The 22,139-nt window shown below is 42.8% G+C and overlaps 1 protein-coding gene across 13 annotated transcripts in view; it reads right to left on the bottom strand.

The window, feature by feature from the left end:
- FAM13A (family with sequence similarity 13 member A) overlaps positions 1 to 22,139 on the bottom strand; it is a 133,191-nt gene that overhangs the window by 54,892 nt on the left and 56,160 nt on the right. For 7 of the 13 annotated variants that reach the window (XM_085579121.1, XM_085579124.1, XM_085579126.1 and 4 more), the window contains exon 7: positions 10,389 to 10,448. The exons of 5 other annotated variants lie outside the window; for them this stretch is intronic. In XM_085579121.1, coding sequence (XP_085435247.1) covers positions 10,389 to 10,448 — 60 coding nt within the window. Of the gene's footprint in view, positions 1 to 5,636; positions 5,764 to 10,388; positions 10,449 to 22,139 lie in introns of those variants that run through there. One more of the 13 variants, XM_085579132.1, reaches the window with a different exon arrangement.

Below are 22,139 nucleotides of genomic sequence, written 5' to 3'. Positions count from 1 at the left end.
TCCTCAATGGACTGAGCTCCCACCACAGATCAGAGTGGCTCAGGGTCCTTCCTCCTTGTTTCATTTGCACTTAATCAGAAGCAGTTCTTCTGTCTTAGCTTGCTGGCACAGGAATCTCCACGACAAACCTACTGTTGCTTTCCTACTCTACATCTCTTTTCAAAACTTAAATGCGACATTTTGTTGATGAAATTAAAACAAATATTCCAGATATTGGCTTTGTAGTTTTTTGGTTGGATTTTTTTTTTTTTTACAATTATGAAAATGTACTTTGACTCATGGGTCAACATTTTGCCCCAGAGATGAAGGGCCTAGACACTGGCAGGGTCTTGCTGCTCAGCCAAGGTCATTCCTATTGCCTTGCCAGAGGCTCTGTTTGTTCTAACCTCAAATGTTAGATAAGGGAATGGCTATTCTATTCTACCACAGAAATTCTCAACTTCAAAAGAAATGTAGCTGGTTTTTGGTGAGAATACTTTTTGTAATACAAAGCAATAGCTGCTTCTATTTTTAAAGCAATCAAACAAAAAGCCAGTGAAAAACTCAGTGATATCAACTTACTAATGATATCAAAAATTATGCAGGTTTTGGAGGGAGGAGAAGGAAGGCTTTGGGTGACTTCTTAAGGTGTCAAACTTGTTTTCTTCTCATCATTCGGAACACCTATGCCTCCTTGGATGAAAAGACATACAATTTTTGCAACTACTAAGAATTTTAATAATACTGTTTATTTACTTATTATGACATTCAATACCAACAACACTAAAAACAACTTCAAGGAAACATTGATTTTGAGGCTACAGTATGCTTTTTGCTGAAGGTCTCATCTTATTCAAAAATTTTTCAGCACTTCTTCACCCACCCAAGTCATTACCTCATAAAAGTTATTTCAATGTTGCAAAAAACCGCAAGATTGGAATGGTGCATGCAAATTTATTGCATGCTTATTTTCTCAATAGACCTATTTACTCATAGCTTGTGCTTCACAGCAGTGGGTAAAAGGCAATGTTTTTGCAAATGAGAAATAGCAGGCAACATAAGCTTTTGCCTTCAAATAAATCCTTCAAAATAAACCTCCTTCAAATAAATACTGAGGTATATTATGCAAAAGAAGAAAGACTAATACCATCCTTGATGCAAGATTAACCATAAATTTAATCATAACACTGCAGTGATATAATGGTCATCATTTAAGTCACAACATACCCTCAATCGTGGAGCAACACCACCCTTGCTCTATGTCCTTAAACAGAGGGGGAGGAGGGAATGCCATATATGCAGTGTTTAAAAAATAAATGCTCAACAGCTATTTTCCTGGGAGAGTTATTTCCATGCCAACATTTCCATTTTCCTGGAAGAGTAACTTCAGTAAGTCAAAACCATAATGTGTTGTTTCAGATCTTTATCTCCAGTCTTCACAATAGTTGTGCTTATACCTAACCATGCATACCACTTAAGTAAGCTACTCAGCAAATGAGCCATATGTCAAAATCCAAGGCTGACAACCCAGCTTCTTTACTCCGAACTCATGTATTCTGCAAAAACATCATACTATGCAAAATATCTACAATTATTTGGGTGTGGGTGAACTGGTTTAAATATTAAACTCCAAAGGATCCCATCATCTTCCTCAAAGATGTTTCTTCAGCATGTTTTTCCTAAAGATCTCTCAAATAAACTACACTGCACAGGCATCTATCTAGAGGCATAACTGTGCAGGCTGTATGTGAGGAGGAACTGAGATTGACACATATTACCTGAATAGGAAAAAAAGTATACTGAAGGCTTTTTGCACACCTCCTCCTACTTCAAAACAACATTAGAGATCAGGGAAGCATAGGCTATCCCATGGCAAGCTGAAGTGAGCAGAACTTCTTGCTGATTAAGTGCCACTGTGAGCAAGAGACAGTTTTTCCATTTATATTAACATACCTGAATATCCTGGAGCCCTTGACAGCATAATTTTGTGTAATTATTTTCTGCTTACTATCCTTCTAGATTGCAAATATGTTTATCTTTTATAAAATGACATCAATGTTAAACAGCTTACTTTTGCTGTTTTACTTCTTAAGCTAGTTGGGTCTTATTATGAAAGATGGGGCAGTGTCTTTTCTTTTACTTGTGGTTTGGCAATAGTCTTCACTAGGATAAAACCAGAAAATGGCTCAGAAAGAGGCAGAATGAACGCATGAGCCAAAATCTCACCTCTTGTCAGAATTAAACAGAGAAGTTGCATAACACACACACATACCTGTTGCATTATAATGGCAAAGAAGAGTTACTAGGTAACCAGTGATTTCAGTTTCAGGATTGTTTGTTAAAAGCTTGCACGCTTCAAATAAAGGTATATAAGAGGCCAGTTTTTAGGCAAATATTAATATTGTTTTGCTTTATCAGGTGGACACCCCAGAGACAAACACCAAAGAAAATTTCCACACCAACTTTCCTCTTCTTCAGGGCCTTCCACCCCCAGTGGTACTGAGGAGGAGCTTCCACAAACTCCTATACTCACCATGTCACAGTTGTGAAAAGACAGGGTACCCAGCTATGGGTCAAATCTGAGCTTGTAAGACAAAAAATTCACATAGCATTTTCTAACAAGCTATGACTTGAGGAAGATGAGAGCTACAGGTTTAAATTTTTCTTCATTCTTCTACCAGAGGAAAAAACCCACCCAAATTCAAAGCAAAGAAAAACTAGATTCAAGTTCTCTCCACCCTCAGAGAGCATACTTCACATCCATATTCCAGAATATACTTCATTAGGACTTGTCAAGCACTCCCAGTACCTTGGGTAGAAAGTGATAAGAAAGTCCAAAAGATCAGACTTATTTACAGTACAACTTTACACACAAAAATGTTCACAAATGTGATAAAGAGAACACAGCAACCACTGCTCCCAAAACAAACAAAAAAGGTGGTGGAATACAGCAGTGTTCTTGGGCTAAACTGCTGGGTTCTTGTGAAAGATCCCAAACAAAACAACCAATAAGGTAACTCAAACAATCCTGGTAACTGCAGGTGAGACTCCCCATGCAGATTAGAAACAGATCAGCCACATTCCCTACTGCTTTCAGATGCACTTGCTAAAAATATTTGTGATGGTTTCACTCTTCCACTACCTTGACTTGTTAAGCAACAGGGGCCATCGATCACAAACAAGGCCCAAGGTGTACCTGCCTTTCTTATCTCCTGCAGAAATTGGTAGATACTATTGACAAAGGCAGCTACCGGCTTCAGCTTTGCACAGCTGTTGTTAAATCTGCAATAGACTGAGTTAGAATACATTAATTAAAACATGCATTAACAACATTAGTGATGCTCTAACTAGGAAGCTGGGATACCAAAGTAAGCTAATGCTATTCTGAAAATATGGTAGCCTAGCAATAGAAGAGACAATTACTGATGGATAAGTTGCTGGAAAATCAGTGATGCAATCCATGTGACACTCATCGGTGCCTTCTACAGTGCTTGGGCAATAGTACCTCCTGCAGTGAGGATTCAATACATTTGGCCTTCCACTTCTTCCCATGCAATGAAATATAACCCTGACATCCCTATTGTCACTCCTTCACCACAGGACACCATACCCATCACACAGCCTTCCACAGATATCTATATATAGGATGACACCATTATAGTCCATATGGCTCTATGTAAGCACTTTATATGATTTTCTGGAAGACAGACTCACAGCTCACACATACCTTGGTAGACACAGAACCCTTCTCCCTCTCCGAGATTTTACACACCAGCTACACATTCGTATTGCTTCAGCACAGGAGGGTTTCCATGGCAGGCACAGCATGACCAGCCTTGTGGCCCCAAAAAGAGCATGGAGCATCTGCAGGAGATGGGCAGGAGCAAGTTCCTTCAACCAGGAAAGGAACCAAGTGTGATTACTACAGGCAGCTCATTCCCTTTCTTGAGAGGGAAAGACAGATTCTTTCAGCTTGGCAAGTGTCCTGAATCACAGAACCTGAAGGGTGCCACTACTCTGATTAAATCTAGTAAAAGGAACCATGCACTGCAATTTGTCCATGCCCTCAGCTGGAACAGCAACATCAGCCTGTCCACCCCACAGCAACCACAAATATAGTGCAATCCACGCTGGTACTAACCAATAGTGGAAGTATCAGCTTTCCTGGAGCTGACAAAAAATGCTCAAAGCCAACGAAACTCTGCCCTGAGGGAGGGAAGAACAGGAAAATAAAGGTGCAACCTGGAGAATGCCATTGTAAAGGGATCTAGCAATCTGTGCCAAAAAAAAAAAAAAAGTGCTAAAAAGAACAGTATATACAGCCTAAAAATAGATCAAGGAGATGGAAAAGAAGCCAAAATTGTGTGAATTATTTTAAGTGAAAAACTCAAAACCAATTCTGTACTATGGTTACAGCTTAATGGAGTTTGAAAAAAATGCCTCATTTTTGAAGTGCTGACTGCATCTCTAACTGATCGAGATTTAGTGCTTGCAACAACAAAGAGTCTAATTAGAGCCAGCCTGTGAAACCTATCTTCCCCTGGGGTGAAGAGTCAAGAGCACAATAACAACCACTTGTTCCAACCACTGACAGGACAGTCAGATCCTTGAAAGGTTAAAAATATTATGTGAGACGGATCCTTCAAATAGAAATGATGCACCGTGACCACTTCAAGACATGCAAACTATATTTCTGTTTCTCTGCAGTCATCAACATGGAACCCCATGATTCCAAAGATACTTTCTGCACGTCTAGCTGCACAAGACCCTGCACCTTATCAAGGCAACAACAGTTTGGGCAGCAATTTCAGTTACTATTTTATTGTGTTCAAGTAAGCCGCAACTCTGCAGCTCATGTTGAAACAGCACCACCACGGTGCTGAAATGGCACAGTAAATTTTTTATTTACTGTTTCGTAGATTACAAAAATATTCAAATACTACTAGGGGAGATATGGACTGCTTAATTTTGAGGACTGAAGGAATAGTAAAAATAAAAATAAGAATTTGATGACCCAGTGAAAGGGCTGTGTACACGTGTCCCCGCAGCGGGTCTGTGCCCTACCATTTCAGAAGCCTGGCTGCAGCTGTCCCTGCCGTAGCGTGGCGGGAGCACATGCCAGCAGAGGTACTCGCTGGCAGCAGAGGTACTCGCTGGTGCTGAAGGGAGACATGCGTCGGCACCTAGGAAATACCCAGCCCTTTTCCTCCGAAAACTAAACCTGTCGCCCATGCTGCGGCAGGCTGAGTGCGCGAGCTGCCAGCCGGAGATGGGCTGTGCAGGGACAGCCCGGCCGCGGTCCCGTACCGCAGTACAGCAGCCGCCGGAGGGCTCGGGCTTGCCCGGGCGCACGGAGCCGCCCGAGACCCAGGGCTGGCCGGGGTCCCTCTACACCCGAGAGCTGCTCCTACCCCGCACGGAGAGCGCTGTGTGGATTTCGGGGCGCTACATCGAATCCTCCTCTCCGCCCGAGGACGCCGGAGATCTCGCACCCCGGAGATCCTCTAATAGCCCCACTTGTTGCACTGCCCCGGCGCGGGGCCGGGTATCCCGCTCCCGAGAGGGGAATCCCCGCTCCCAGGCGGGGCCCAAGTCCCGGCTTCCCCGTGCCGGACCGCCTGGCAGAAGCCCCGGGCTTGCCCCGGCTGGACACGTACCTCTGCAGGGGCATCACCTCGCACGCCATGCTGGCCATGGAGCCGCTGCCCGCCGCGCCTCTCGCCGCGCCTGCAGCGCCGCCAGCGCCTCGCCGCGGGGAGCGCCCGGCCCCAGGGAGGGGCGAAGCGGCCGCCGGGCCCGAGTTGGCGGCTAGCGACGGCCCGCCCCAGCGCCGAGAGCCCCGGCCCGGCCCCCCGGCTGCGACACCCTGTCCGCGGCCCCGGCCCTGCCCGCCACACCGGGCTCGGCAGGCACAGGATAACCAAAAGCGGCTTCTGATGTGCAGTTGGTTCTGGGCCTGCAAAAGATGCCACAAGCTCAGGGCTAATGGTTCCTTTCAACAGAAAGACCCTACAAGGTCTTCTGTATCCCTTTCAGTAACCCACCGCCCTTCTCCCTAAACTCGCCCAGGGTACAGTGCAGTCTCTCCCGGGCTCCCTCCCTGGCCGCAGCGGCGCTCCACTCCAGGAAGGGCAGGCGAGGTACCCCGGGCACCCAAAGTCCCGCAAAGCTCCGCGACACTCTGGCGGGGCTGCTCTGACTCTGCCCTCACACCCCTTTACCATGGATCGGTGTCTATCAGGGCTGGCAAAACCTCTGAACTTGATCCCTTCGTGTTGCGGTACACACTACCGCGGTTTGAAAAGTGTGTGCTGTAGCTGGCCACCCAGTTCCGACCCACTGCAAAGAGAACTCGTCCTCTCTTCATATTTGAACTGCAGAGCCGAACTCATGCTCCCAGTGGGCTATTCTCAAGCACTTCTGCTTCTACATCTGTGGCTGCTGACCAAATACTGCTCTGAAACAACAAAACACACCATTCCATTGGGTAAATTTTGGGGCTGGGAAGAGCGGTAGCAAAAGCACCGCACACAAAGGGTGTGCTACTTAGCAGTACACAACAACCTTGAAACATGAGCAACCCAAAATCACTAAGGTCTTGCACCTAAACGTTTAGTGGCTACTGAATGAGCATACCTAGTGTTTTACTTTTCACCTTTGCAGCTCCTCTGCCCAGTAGCCCTGAGGAATTGCTTTCCATTTCCCCCAGCATTGGAAAGAAACACTTCTGCTGCTGCCCTGCCTGTGAACAATGCTGCACACTTTGTGTGATGGGGAAAGGGATGATCCTAATCTGATAAAGGGGCCTAAGAGTGTCCTTTTAACCTTTTAGGTGGTACAAACATAATGGCACATGTCAATCTTCAAAAATTCAAGTCAATATTGGAAGTACCACTTGGTTCAACCCTAGTGAGGATTAGTGCTAGCTTGGGAGAAAGCTGTGGCAGGAGCCTGGTACCTGTATGTTTAACACTCCCATAGAGATGTAGGTCATGCAAACTAAACATGAACCACATCAGCTTTCTGGAGAAGCAGCCAACACTCCCAGGTTAGCAGAGGGTATCAGAAACTTCACAGGGATGCCCAACAGATCCTGACCTTTGCCAGCAGGAGGCAGGGGCATTTTCTGCCAAATCAAGAGCAGTGGACAGCTGCAGCCTCAGAAAGCAGCAGCATGGAGAGAGACACGGGGGTCAATTGAGACGTGGCTTTGCTTCAGTACCCTGAGCTGTTTAATATCTGCTCCTGTCAGCTGGATGACTGGAAGAAGTGCATTTGTGATGCTTCTGCCCATTGCCTCAGCACAAGCCTGTTCTGCTGTTCTGTCATGCCAGGCACAGCACAGGGCCACTTTTTAGGAAAGTCAGCAATGCTGATAAAGCACTCTGCCATCATGGATCTGGGCTGCTCTTATCCATCGCAATTAAATGAGTATCTTGATGACTTCCTGTTAAATTAGATGTGCCATACGTGCTCATAAGCAACTAAAACTATGAGAGAAAGATTTTACTCTGATATATAAAACTACTTCAGTATAAAACAAAGCCATTTTGTACTGTTTCACAGTTTGACAATAAATTAAATTGACTTTTTCTGGCCAGTCTTTTATTTATACACATACAATTATTCATAGTTTATTACACTTCAATAAACTGAGTGTTACCATTGGGATGCCATTAAAAAAACTGAATTTTCCACATTTAACTAAGGACCCATCTACATGGGCAAGGAGTCAGGGTTCTCCAGAGCAGCTTGCTGAATAAACAGAAGTGGAATAACTCAAATAGCTGCTGTACTATGAATTTATACACTAGCTGTCGTAACTTCCATGGGACTTGCTTGTATAAATAAGCTTAAAAGTACTAAGGTCCTTGACAAAGATTTCACTAACAAAAAGAGATGCTGTAATAACCAGAAAGATTATGGATTAGCATCAGTGAAGAAGATTAGCTTGTGGCACCATGCTAAAATTAATCAGATGCCAACAGTAAATTGCAGGGCTCCTTTCAACACCTTCAGGTAGACCTTTTGTTTCTGTCCTCTTCTTTTGCACTCCCCTCAATGGGTATCAGCTTTCTCCTTTGCATCCTCCTATGTCTCTTTCAACATCGCCAAAACCATCACAAGAGGTAAAGGAGCTCATGTTTCCCTGCACCTACTGGCATACAATTTCAGCAACTGTTGGAAGAAAGGTGACCAAAGTTAAAAAAATGCTAGCTGGTGGATAGCACTGCTGGTTTCCCAAAGTTTTAACTACTTTGAGAGCAGTTGGATACACTGCAAGAAAAGATTTTAACATGGAGAAATGTCAGAGCGAAATTTTTAAAACTCCTTCTGAGGACTGTGGCCAGCCATTGCTAAGAGTGGTAGTACAGGATGCATGTCACCTTAGTTTTAGTTCACACTGTCTCAAATGGCCTTTTGAATCTCTCAGCTGCCTAACAAGAACACAAATCTTAATTCTTCACTTCCCCTGTTCATGTGTAGGAACCACAAGTGATTTATTTGTGGCACAAAGCAGGCAGACAAAAGCTGCCAGAAAGCTGCAGTCTTATCTCCAAACAATCCCACTTCCTTCACACAGATGTTGACAGTAAAACCAACTTGCTATTTGTCAAGAGTCAGGAATTCCTACCCTCCCCTTACCCTCTTACACCTTTTTTTAACTGGCATAACTCAGGCTGGGTTAGCACACATAAAACCTGGGATTATACAACATTTTGGTTTGGATTTGCTTGTACTTGTTGAATTTGTTCTCCCATGTTAAACAAAGAAGATAAAACCTCTTCTGCAAGTTCATATAGTTCTTGCATTTATATTATTCAGAAAGGCCAAACTTATCTGTTGGCACCAGCACTGCACCACAGAAACCCTTCATGGTACCACCAACTATAGAAACTAGGCCAGGGACAGCATCCTCTCCACTAACTGTATGCTCCCTGGTGTATTGATAACACTTCAGGAAAATAGACACCAAGTAACAATAAAAATTATAAAGTCCCTTGAAATACCAACACATACTGCCACACTTCAGCACCTACACCAAGGCAACACCTGTGTTCAAACTATTTGATTTGTAAATTTCTTACTGAGTTTCAACAAAGGAAGAAAAACACTGGCTGGAACTAAATACGAATAATCACTTTTCTCTATCACAGTTTAAAGAACAACTGCAGGTTTGGGAAGGAAGTCTCCTGTCAATCATCATTACAGAAGTGTTTTCTCTTCTTTCTTTCCTTTTCATACTTTGCTGCACACCAAGTAATTTTCTCAGCATATAAAGCAACAAGAGGATCTCTGAGCACCACCAGTGGATACAAGATATGTGATCTAAATAATGGATTTTATGAGGAAATGGTTGTGTCTGCCTCCTGAAAAACAGTTATCCCTTGCTTCACTGCACAGTCATATACAAATCAGACACTATTCAAAAATTAAAAAAAAAAAAAAAAAGAAAGGCAGTCTTTCCTGGTCTAACAAAATCTGGCAGCTTTTAAGATGCTACTCAATATCATAAATTTATTCTGACAATGTTTACTAAGTTATGCAATACCTTCCCTCTGGCAGAAACACAAAATGTAAAGGCAATATCTTGCTAGACTGAAAACTACAGAATGTATTTTTCAAAATGCTACCAATACAAAATTAAAAATTCCATTTTTTATGTACATGTACTTACATCAATAGACACATTTTCCTCTTTAAAGTACCTATGCATATGAACATCTGCCATTATAAATGATAAATACCCTGGAAAATCTCCTGCAAGCCAGAAGACTTGTGTGCACATATGAAATGCATGTCACATGTAAATAGAAACTGCACTTGGAAACTGTGGCACTTCAAGTCCAAACAAAGTAGGCACACATTAAAAAGGCTCCCCTCCAAAAGGGCACAAACAGGAAGAAAGACCAACTAATACATTAAAAACATAATTTAGTGAAAGGGGAATCCTCAGAAAGGTTTAAAAGTAGTAATGGTGACTTTGCAAAGCTGGTACTCAGCCCTGTTTCACTTATGGATGTTTCAAATACTTGTAAGTAAATGTAAAATTATACTGGTGGTTATTTTAGTATGTTGCATACAAGCCAGCATTAAAATGTTCAAAATCTGGGAACTGAGTGCAAGATGGGGATACAACACCATGCTTATAAGCCCAGTGTGACTGTGTGGCCGAAGAAATTATCATCATCCTCACAGACATCAACATGGGTATTGCAATGAAAAGTGTATTATGTTTGTATTTCTTGCTGGGTTGGTTGCTACAAGAACTCCTATTCCCAAGCAAGTTGTGAAAAACTGAAGAGTGTTAAGAAACAGCCCATGAAGGACACACAAAAATCAAACCCATACAGTTAGTGCTTTTCAAAGAAAATTGTTGATACATGCAGGAAACATTAATACTTGACCTAATACTCACAAACTGATGAAGACTCAGTGGTTGAAAGTCAAAGACTGGCAAATTATGGCTAGAAAGTAAGAGATTTTAAAGTAGTGAGAATAATTAACTACTGATGTAATTAATCAATAATTATAGTGAATTTTTAATGTTCTTACAAATTACCGTTGCCTCTGTTTAGGAACACCAAGTCTTATGCAAACAGTCTAGATGGAATTTGCAGTATTTTCTTTCTTATTTTTTAACTGATACTCCTCTCAGCTGACTTCATTTTACCCCTTTTATTTTTTGCACAGTCATAGAAATACAAGCCTTGTTGGCATATCTGTGAAGAATATACTGGTTTTTGCACAATAGCTTTTCTGTTCTCTCCTGCAACTCAGGGGCCAAATTACCTTATAAACCTTTTAAACCTTTTAAGCTAGTTAAAATATGTTAAAGAAGAAACTGTTCTTTAAACTTGCAGGGACAAGAGAAAAGCATGCACCAAACTGAAAGCTTCTCAGAGCTTCAGGTTCTCAGCACTCCTGATCTCATCCAACAGATAAGCACAGAAGTTCATTTCTCATTGTAGGGGACACCACATGCTCCATGGAGACCTGGATTTGCTGCTGTGGCTTCCCTTCATTAAACAGCAGTGTCCTCTGCAAGCACTGCCACACCCGCTTGTCCACTGCTTTAACTTGTTCCAAAGGACTCTCACCCCATTGGATAACCCAGAAATTATTTCTTGGCCTCCATCCTGGAGAAGAGGGAGAATTTGGAGTAGGTTCCTAAAGGGTTTCCTGGGAAAGCAACAAGTGATGAATGGTTGTGCCAGCTAATCTGCTGTGGGAACGGAGTAAAGCATGCTGAGTGACAAGGTCACTAGGTTCTTAATTTGCACCAGTTAGTGCAAGTGCCAGAGCATGGGAGAGCAAGCAGGAGTCCAGTCTGGCACAAGTTATTTTCAAAGCAGGTTTTCTCCAAAGCTCTGTTAATCTAATGAAATTCCTCAATTTTAGTGTCCAGTGAAATTTCTCCCACTCTTCTAAATTGTAATTTCTTTAAAATACTAAATTGTTATTTTTATAAAACTGCTTGCACAAAAGCTTTTTAAAGATCCAGCTGAGTCAGACCAATTAAAATGTCATTGAAAATAATAAAGAACAAGCATTCATTTGTTAGCAAAAAGGTTTTAAAAAATTTAAGTGAGTCCCTGGTGCTCCCTCCATGATTTATATTACCTACCAAAAATGTCACTATTTTTACACTTTCCCATCTTCCAAAAACATCCTTCCAACCCTCTACAAAATTACTATTCTATTAAGTCCTTATACCTCTGCACCCTTCATGTTCCCTGTTTCCTAAAGCACCTTCAAGTGACATGCTTGTAGTTCTCAGGAGAAACAAGGCCATGGGAAGGGGCTGAGGAAAGCAGAGAAATAAGCCACACCGTTCACGTTTGCTGCACGTGGCTTTTTACTCCACTGAAAGATAAACTGCTGTCCGTGTTGGCAAAGGAGGCAGTCTGGCAGAGTCACCCTCCAGAAAAAACCCTCCAGGAATAGCTCCTCTTCTCCAACTGACAAAGTGACTGAAAGTTCTCCCTTTGCACCAGCGCCCCAGTGGCCAGCCTGGCTCCCGGGAGAGCTGGTGGGAAAAAGATGACTCAGCAGGAGAGATGGACTACGGCTGGGAAATACTAAAACAAGAGCGAGCTGAGTAAGAATTCCTGCTCTCTGCCTAGAGCTGCAAGATGCATCTGCCACAGAAGCAAGGAAGATCCTGCTAAAAGGCAACTCTGACCAGATCTATTAAAACCTGATGGCATTTGAGCAGAACACAGCTCCCTCAGGTCAGCTTTGGGGCTTCTTCCTGTGCCCAGCTGTGAGTACAGCAAGAAACAACAAATGGTTGTTTATGCACAGCCAGACACAGAGATTACCAGCACAGCTCACTGCTGTGCCCCTCATTTGCAACATCAGCTTTCAGCCTAGCTGCTCTGCACGTGTCCAGGCTACGCTAACACCCTTCTGTCCCACTGCAGGACATTCCTGTCAGGACTGGCATAAGTGGATACTGCAGGAAAACAAGTTCAACATACAAGTTCATTATCAGGAACATTCAGAACAACATGGGTAAGGTCTGTAAGTTTTCAAATTCCCAACCACCTCTCAGAGTCTTAGGAAAAGAACATAGTTTTCTACTAAAGGAGCATACATCCAGCAAAAGTTAGTATGATTTTAGAGGAAAATTTTTTTCTGTGATGCTTAATAGCTCTGTTAGAACAGTGGTCACTTGGATTTTTTTTTTTCAATTTGACACTTTCTGAAGTTTCAGGATGAGATTTTTTGAAGGAAACATCTAAATATTTTATAAAATATGTTGTCGTGTTCATACTGCTCCCAATCACTTTACAGTGGGTAGATAATTCCTAAGCATAATGCAGAACAATAAAACTGTTATTTTATTAGCTATTAATCCCTCCCTATGTGATTCAAACTTTCTGAATGCACAGAGCTTGAGACTGTGAAAGGACCTGAGGAATTGGTGGTGCAATCTTTTGTTTCCAGGAGTCCTGTCAAAGCCTTAACAACTAGAAGTCATTAACAACCAAGCAGTTTTTGGTTTTTCTTTGCAACTACCTACTGGCGGCCTCTCTTTGCCGGCATCCCTAGCACAAACACACTATTTCAGCAGGTGCATAATGAAAAGAAAAGCTTTGGTACAGGAACAGAACTATTATCACACTTCCTAACTGCAACCCTCTCTGGCCAGAAGGAAGGCACTGAGCCAATGTAAGAAGTGCAATTTTTAGATAAGCAGTCAGCTTGGGATCATACTCCTCACATACAGATAAAATGAGAGGAAATCTCTTGTGGTCACTGACCATGAAAGAGAAGGATTTTATACCACTGAAACAGCTCAGAGCCAAACCAATACAAGCAAAGTGACAGCAGCAGTGAGTGGCAACTCTGCTGTGCCACACTCAGCCTCTTATTAGACAGCCAGCTGACCACTTTGAATAAAAATACACATGTGTGTCATAGGAAGTCACAGCTGAACCCAGCAGCCTACGCTGCAATGTGCTGAACACAACGTCCCAGCACGCAGCTCTCCCAGCTGGACTGGGAAATTGCAGCAGCAAACAAACCTGACTGAGAACCCGGTGACCTCTGCCTGCTGATCTTCCTGTGGGGACTGCCTGCAGGACACAGGCCCGAGTCCCCTCTGGAGAGCCCCAGGGGAAGGAATAGCTCACAGCCTCAGGTGGTCAAAAACTGCTGGCTCTGCAAAGCTAAGGGAAAAAAAGCACTCTGTGCTGAACCACTCCATCTGAACAATGGACCAGGCACTTCAGCAGACAGACTAAGGAAGTTACAGGAGAGGGAACTACTGACTTATTGAAGTAAAAATAAGTCAAGTCACAGTGCAGAGGCTTTGCTTCTTCCCTACTTGCTTGAAAATGTGTTAGTAATGGGTGTTTTGGTTTATATACACATGAATATTAAAAGCACAAAGATTTCCAAGGTTAGCTTAAACTCCTTATTATTCACTGTGTGTTCTCCAATAACACATCACGTACCCTGTTGTTTAAAAATTACTTTAAAGTCATACAGACATTCATCCTTTATTTCCTCAGCAAATCTATTATGCGACCCAATTGGTCACATATATGTGACATATTATGATATCCATTTGGTATCAGAAAGCCATCAGCTTCAAGAGATGTAGGGACTTCCTCCTTGCAGCAAAACGAGACAACAAAATAAGGAATCCTTCTAGCTGAGAGAGCAATGCCTAAAGGTACAGAAAGGGAGTGATTTTTTTCCAGCTTTGTTACTCAATTATTGTGAATGTACTTTAGTCCCTTTCTGATTTCTAAGGCTGCTGGACGCTGTCCCAGGAAACAGGAAAAGCTGATATAATTGGCTTATGGACCAAAAGAAGAACTTTTGTTTCCATATGCACATTATGACAACAAAAGTGCATATGTGCCTTCTGTTATAAATTGTGACACGACAATTTGAAGTGTCTTAATTCAATAAAGCAATTTTATTTAAAATAGCAAGCGAGTAAGGCAGGCAAAGCACAGCGCTGGGCGGCCGGGGAGTCTCCTGCTCCACCAACGGCGCGCAAAAATGTTCTGTCCCAACCTTCCTTTTATCCCCCCCCTTCTCCTTGCAGGCGTGACTCTCCAGATGTAGTCTGAGTCTGGTCGTTGTGATAGCTTCTAAGTCTCTTCTTTTGAGATACAGCAAGCAGACCAGATACACACACCCAGGACTCTAATCTCAACCTCCTTATCACCTTGTAAGCAAATAAGCATTTCAAAGACACACCAGTACATTCTTATGCAAACCAAGGTAAGCAAGCATATCACAGTGAACAAATGATCTTCCACTTATCTCAATTCCCCCCTTTTTCTTGTTCATCTTTATTTTGTTCACTGAATCTTTGTAACTCTTGGTGACTTAGTATTAGGGTCTCATCTACATTGTGTATGGGTTCATATTTTGCCCTAATGAGCATTAAATGTGCTGCCTCTAATCGTCCCTTTACTATTTTTTTATTGCCTTATTGAAGATGCATGGCCCAAAGGTCAGTCCCAATATTATCAGTATCAGAGGTCCTGCAAGGGTGGATAACAAGGTAGTTAACCAAGGAGATTGATTGAACCATGATTCATACCAACTTTGCTGTGCCTCTCTTTCCCTCTTTCTCTGCTCTAATCTTCTCCTTAATTCTGCCATGGTGTCTGTAACAACTCCAGTATGATCAGCATATGCACAGCATTCCTCCTTCAGGGCTACACACAATCCCCCTTGTTGTAATAATAGCAAGTCTAAACCCCTTCTGTTCTGCAACACCACCTCAGATAGGGACCTTAATGATTTTACCAATCCATCAATGGCCTGCTCAATTTTACTCAGATCTTCATCTACTGAAATTCTTAATGCTTTAAATTCCTTTTGTTGATTTACTAGGGATGCCACCTCAGTTCCAGCTCCTATTCCCCCGATGGTAAGGAGAGTTGCAATAGTTAAGGCAGTGAGGGGTTCCCTTTTCATTAGATGGTGTTCTGGCACAGTTTGTTGTTCATATATGTAGTCACTTGTATGGTAGGTAATTCTGGGCATAATCGTTACCTGGATGCAGTAGTCTTGGCTTGGATTAAACAGTTTCAGTGAGATGCACGGTGTGACACCCAGAGTGTTACATACCCACTTAGTGTTAGCTGCTGGCAATAGCCAGTCAGCCGGTTTCTTCCCACCTGTTTCTATTACTCCACAAAGGTATTCTCTTTGTGTTGGGATTTTTCCTATGCATCTCCCTTTCCCTGTTACCTGAGCCAAGGTAAGGCCCGGTGTTGTCTCTTTACCCTTTTTCCACAAACACTGATTCGGATTAGTTCCATTCACTCTTCTGGGCTTTGCAGTGACCCCTATGGCTTCATAAAATGGGGGTCTTAAATTATAGCACAGCCAACAGTCTTCCATCAGTTTTGGGTTGGTTCTATTTAGAACACCATAACTTGCTTTCATAACCTTCCAGAGTATATTACCCTCCTGGGTTTTTTTCTGTTCGTCTCCTGAAGTGTTTTCATTCTGAATTTTATTCTGGGTCTGATCCCTTTCTTTTGTTTGGTTGGCTAAAACAACCTCCTTTTCTAATAACACTGGGTTTGGCCCTACAGGTTCAGGATCAGGGGGCACAATTTCCTTCTTTATAAATATTAAGCTACCAAAATTGCCAAAATCAGCCGAATATAAACGAACGCCCCAAGTTTTTCCAATTAACCATATACTATCCTCTGGCCTTAATGCAGTAATTTGTATATTCCTGCAAATATTTTCTGGGGGTTTATGACCTGTCCAGTAGCCGGGAGGAATACAACCATCTGGCTTCCAGACCACCTTAATGTATGGATCAGGAGTGGGGGGGTCCCATGTACCAGCTATTGTTTCACAACCCCAATATGCACAGTAATATTGTCCAGGACTATTGCAATACCCTTTACCAGGATTCGAAGCAGGACACATATAAAACGATGAAACCCAATGGGAACCCCAACGAGTACCTAAGGATGCCACAGGTAACTGGAAAGTGGGAGCTCCAGCTGTAGTATTGCTCCTTATAACTCGTGAATCCTCCCATCTTCCTAAAGTCCACTTGAAAGGTTCATGAGTTGTTATTTCCGCAGTATTACAAGATATACAAAGGAAAATCACAAGCAGTAAGCAAATGGCATGTGGGGTCTGGTTTCTCACACTGCAACAATTATACCCTTGTGACTTCTTTCCTTCTATTAGCTGGTTATCACCAAAATACCCTTGAGCCCAAAAACTATTTCTGCCTTTGTTACTCCCAGTCCCGGGGTAGTTCCGCAAATATTGCTTGCGTATTCCATCCTGAGGGCTCCTTCCTCCACAGCTGTTTACTCCTCTGCCTCGCCCGTCGACTCGGGTGCTTCGAGCCACAGGGTGTACCATCTTCTCGGCAGCAAGAGTATTCTTCAGGAGGGGATTTATGCCCTCTGGTGCCTTGCCGCATGCAATAAGAACGCCAATTCTGATCTTTTACTTCCGGTGCGGTACAACTGACCCCTTTTAGGTCTTTCCTACAAAGGCCTTCTATGATCTCTGCCACAAATGGGCTCGGCTCGTTTGTATGGTAGCAGTAATAGTCTGGGTGAATGCCCTTTGAGAAAATTTCCCACCACTCTTTAGATTCCAATCGGATTTCCCCTCTAGTCACTTTACAGGTCAGTACCCAAGCTGTAATCTCTCTTTGTACGTTCCAACAGGAATTGCAAGTTCCTCGTGGAGGATACCCTCTGTTGCAATGTGACCACCACCGTTCCCCACACACCTTACAGATATAGCATACAAAAGGATAGCAATTACAATTTTGAGTTTTACACTTTAACACTTGAATTACTAATTAGTCCACTATCTAAGTAATATAAGTCTGATGTGTATTCAATCTGATAAGAGTCCATTAGTTTCTCTGTAACTTCAATTTCAGGTTCCCGGGAGGACTGATTACTTGCCACACAGTGTTGTTAACTGGTCCTTTTACTCGACTGGCATGTGTCCATCCTCTTTCTGCAGTCTGAATTGCAGTTTCTGTAGTGAGTAACACAAGATAAGGACCTTCCCATTGTGGGGTTAGTGTAGATTCTTTCCAGGATTTTATTAACACATAGACTCCTGGATGTATTTTATGTATTTTTAAATCTAAAGGGGGTCTTTGCGTAATGATTCCTCTTTCCCAAAGTTCATTGCGGCGTTTCATTAAGGCAATAATATATGAGGTTATTTTATAGTCCTTCAACTGGGGGTGGTCTCGGGGTTCCTCCAAATCATATGGCATCCCGTATAGCATTTCAAAAGAGGAAATCCCAACATCTGCTCTGGGTCTTGTTCTTATGTACAATAGGGCTAAAGGGAGACACTTGACCCATGTCAATTTTGTTTCTATTATTAATTTGGTTAATTGCTTTTTTAGTTCCCCATTCATTCTTTCCACTCTTCCCGAACTTTGGGGATGCCATGGGGTATGGTATTCCCACTTAATTCCCAGAGCATGTGAGATATCCTCAGTTATTTTGGACACAAAGTGGGGTTCCCTATCAGAATCTATTGTTTCTACTATCCCATATCTAGGGATTATTTCTTCTAATAATATTCTGACCACTGTCTGAGCAGTAGTCCGAGTAGTGGGGTAAGCCTCTACAAAATGGGTGAGATGATCTACTATTACTAACATATATTTATATCTACCCACTTTAGGCAATTCAGTGAAGTCTATTTGTATTTTGGCAAAAGGCCTGTGAGCTAATTCCCTTCCTCCCATGGGCCTTTCCCTAAGATGTTTTCTGTTTACTTTTTGACAGATCAGACAATCTCCCACTACTCTTTTAGCCAAATCATAGATTCCAATACTCATATATTTAGTGGCAAATTGATCTACTAATGCCTGAGTTCCCCAATGAGTCTGGTCATGCAATCTTTGCAAAATTTCTGAGGCCTTGCTTTTAGGTAAAACAGTTCTCCCATCTGGGAGCTTCCATTGCCCTTCAGACCCCTCCTCAATTCCCATCTTTTGTAATTTTTCCTTTTCTTGAGTGGTAAAACTATATATTTGCCATTTTTCTTTGGGGGAGTCCACAGATACAGTGTCGCTCTGCCCCATGTCCCCCCGAGTTCGTAGGGCTGCTTTCTTGGCTTCTTGGTCAGCTAAATTATTTCCCCTGTTTCTAAAGTCCAATCCTCTCTGGTGTCCCCTTAAGTGGACCACAGCAATTTGAGCCGGGCCCCTTAAGGCATTTAAAACTTGGACAATTAGCTCTTGATGAATTAGATCTTTTCCCTGTGAGTTTATAAGTCCCCTCTCTTCCCAAATTTTCCAAATGTGTGCACTATCCCATATGCATATTTAGAGTCTGTGTATATTGTTCCAATTTTTCCTTTTAATAACCTTAAAGCCCTGAGTACTGCATATAATTCACAATCTTGTGCAGACCAGGAGTTACTTAGTGGTCCGGATTCAATTACCTTTAAATCTTTTTATGGATTTGCAACTACTGGAAACCGGGCCAAAGTCCTCTTATTTATTTCTCTTAAATCGTGCACCAATCTGTAGGACCCATCTGACTTCTTTACAGGCAGGATGGGAGTATTGAAGGGAGACATACAGGGCTCTAAAAGCCCTTTTTCCAATAACCTATCTATTTCAGGTTTTAGTCCTAATTTTCCCTCCCTAGGGATAGGGTATTGTTTTATTCTTACGGGTTTGCCAGGATCACTTATTTCCACTGAGAAAGGCTTAATCTGCAATTTCCCCACCGTTTCTGGGGTATACCACACCTCAGGATTAATTTTCTTTTCATCCTCCACCCTTAAAGGGCAGAGCTTTATTTGTAATTCTTTATTTACAACTTCTAAATTAATACCCAATTCTATTATCAGATCTCTCCCTAATAAATTGTAATCTGCTTCAGGTACCAGTAGTAAAGAACCTATACCACATTTGGAATCAGTTTCTACCATCACATCCTTGATAACAGATACCTCAAAGGGCTCTCCTTTTGCCCCAATTACATGTACAGTGTCAGATGACTTTTTACATCCAAGCTGCAAGGCTTGCACCGTGGATCTTTCAGCCCCGGTATCCACTAAAAATTCCATCTCTTGTTGTTGGGGTCCCACTTTAAGCTTTACCAAGGGCTCCTTATGATGTTTCTTCCCCAACAAATAGAGCCCTTGACACCCCTAATCTTCCTTAAAGGCCTTCTCATCCACTATCCGTTGTCTGCATCCCCTCTTCATATGTCCCTTCTTTCCATAGTAGAAGCAGACAATTTCACGACCTCTTCCTTTTCCTTCCCTAGAAATATAACTCTGCTCCCGATTCTCACTTTGTTCTACATTCCTTGCATGGGAATTAGGGTTAGGCCCTTCCCGCACACTTCCATACAATAATGTATCATTTTAACTTTGTCTTTCCCTTTTCTAGATGGGAAAGCATCCCAATTAATTATCATCAAACCCAAGGGGCTATCCCTGGGAATCTGGGGAAGCTTAGCATGGGTCCCCTCTCCCATGGGACCAGAGGGCTTGCTTTTCCTCTGTCCCATCTTCCGGAGTGCACTCAATTTCTCACACACGTGTTCCCCTGGTTCGTGGCCCAGCCCCTCGCGGGGAATGGAAAACGCACTAATACGGAGTCCGCACTCACTTGGTCTCCACGAGACCTCTCACACAAAGCACTCCGGGAAAACCACCCCAAACCGAGCGGGAAACCAGCCTATACTCACGCGTCCTGCGTCTTCGCTGGTTCTTCGTGCACAAAGTTTACAGGGGTAACCGGTTCTCCTTTGCCCGTTACTCAATTTAGGTTCGTCGGTGGAGAGTGATCAGAAAGCCTGGGGCAGCCAGGCCGCCATAAGGGCGGGGCGCCTCCCGATCGTCCCGTAGCGACTGATCTACTTCTCCATCCGAGTCACGGCACCAAATTGTTATAAATTGTGACACGACAATTTGAAGTGTCTTAATTCAATAAAGCAATTTTATTTAAAATAGCAAGCGAGTAAGGCAGGCAAAGCACAGCGCTGGGCGGCCGGGGAGTCTCCTGCTCCACCAACGGCGCGCAAAAATGTTCTGTCCCAACCTTCCTTTTATCCCTCCCTTCTCCTTGCAGGCGTGACTCTCCAGATGTAGTCTGAGTCTGGTCGTTGTGATAGCTTCTAAGTCTCTTCTTTTGAGATACAGCAAGCAGACCAGATACACACACCCAGGACTCTAATCTCAACCTCCTTATCACCTTGTAAGCAAATAAGCATTTCAAAGACACACCAGTACATTCTTATGCAAACCAAGGTAAGCGAGCATATCACAGTGAACAAATGATCTTCCACTTATCTCACCTTCTACCTCGAATAGTCACCGGATCTTTGTTTCATGTATGATTCTTCTTGCTTACAAGATGAACCTCCACTTCTGTGGCACAGGTCAGGGCATAAGATTCAAAATATTCTCAATGCCACAAACCATAATTTGTCACCATGTAAATCTTGCAAAGAGAGACAAAGATAAAATGGCTAGAATTATAAAGAATAGTTAGAACAGTGTGATGAACAAAGCCTAATTTAAAGGAGTAACCTGTGCAGGGTGGAAGAGAAAGGTCAAATGCTTGGAAAAGTACACTGAAATCCACCCAGGTGACTTGCATGGAAAAAATCTACATAATTACATGGGCCTGTAACTGTTATTACATATCTGGGCTATAGACAAGGGAGAAGAACCCAAGAAAAGCTCAGACCACACCCTGATTTTCCATTCACAGTCACCTGCCTTGGAGAGACACAGCAATCACATGTCTTTGTGGCTGCGTTTTCAGAAAACTAAATGCTTTTCTTAACAGCTCATTATGTAAGGCAGTTCCTGCTGCCAGCATCCTACAATGCAAGAAAGAAGGGAATTGATTGCATAGGAGGGTGGAGACAAATGTACTTGCAAAGTTAAATGAGTCAGCTTGGAAAAACTAATTCAACACAACCTAAAGAGAGAAAGTGGCAAAAAGCAACAACACTTTACATAAAATGTTCTCTCTGAGGGCTCAGAACAGGGCCTGCCAGAGGCTGCTGCACGCTGAATGATGCAGAAGGCAACTGTGCTTACCACCTCCTACCAACGTTCCAGACCTTTACCCCTTTCTTGAATCGTTTCTTGAAGAATCCATGGCTGTTGGAGGGCAGCCCTGCCTGTTGCCTGGCTGCAATTCCTTATGTAAACCCGGCAGCAAGGCTCCTCAGTGGTAAGGCAAATTATTACTTTTGATAGGGACTGAATGTACTGGCATGATGGACTTCAAAAACAAAAAAAACCCAAACCTAAAGAAAACTAGTCAGCTAAGCAAACAACACTAGCCCCTCTGTTTGATTTGTTCTGGCAAGAACAGGCCAATTCTTATCACATGCCAGAGACTAATGATAAGTTTTGGCTTGCTAAGAGGAAAGCCAATAAGCAGGGAAAGTGTTTACAGTAAGCACAAACTTCTCAGTGTACAAATATATGTATGTTTTCATACCTCAATAACTAGCAGTGAAAATACACAGTGTTGTTATGTGTAGTAAATATAATTCGTGCCATTCCTTGTATGAAATATGTAATATTAGATACTTGTTAGATGATGCCCATTTGTATTAGTTCCCCCCCCCCACTTTGCAGGGGAGACTGGGTGTATATTGGAAACTGATTTACAAGTAAAAGGA

The sequence above is a fragment of the Lonchura striata genome, chromosome 4 (assembly GCF_050655825.1).
Source record: "Lonchura striata isolate lonStrDom1 chromosome 4, ASM5065582v1, whole genome shotgun sequence".
Lineage (NCBI taxonomy): Eukaryota > Metazoa > Chordata > Aves > Passeriformes > Estrildidae > Lonchura > Lonchura striata.
The sequence above is the reverse complement of the archived record's forward strand: the minus strand, read 5'-3'. Positions and strand labels throughout refer to the sequence as shown.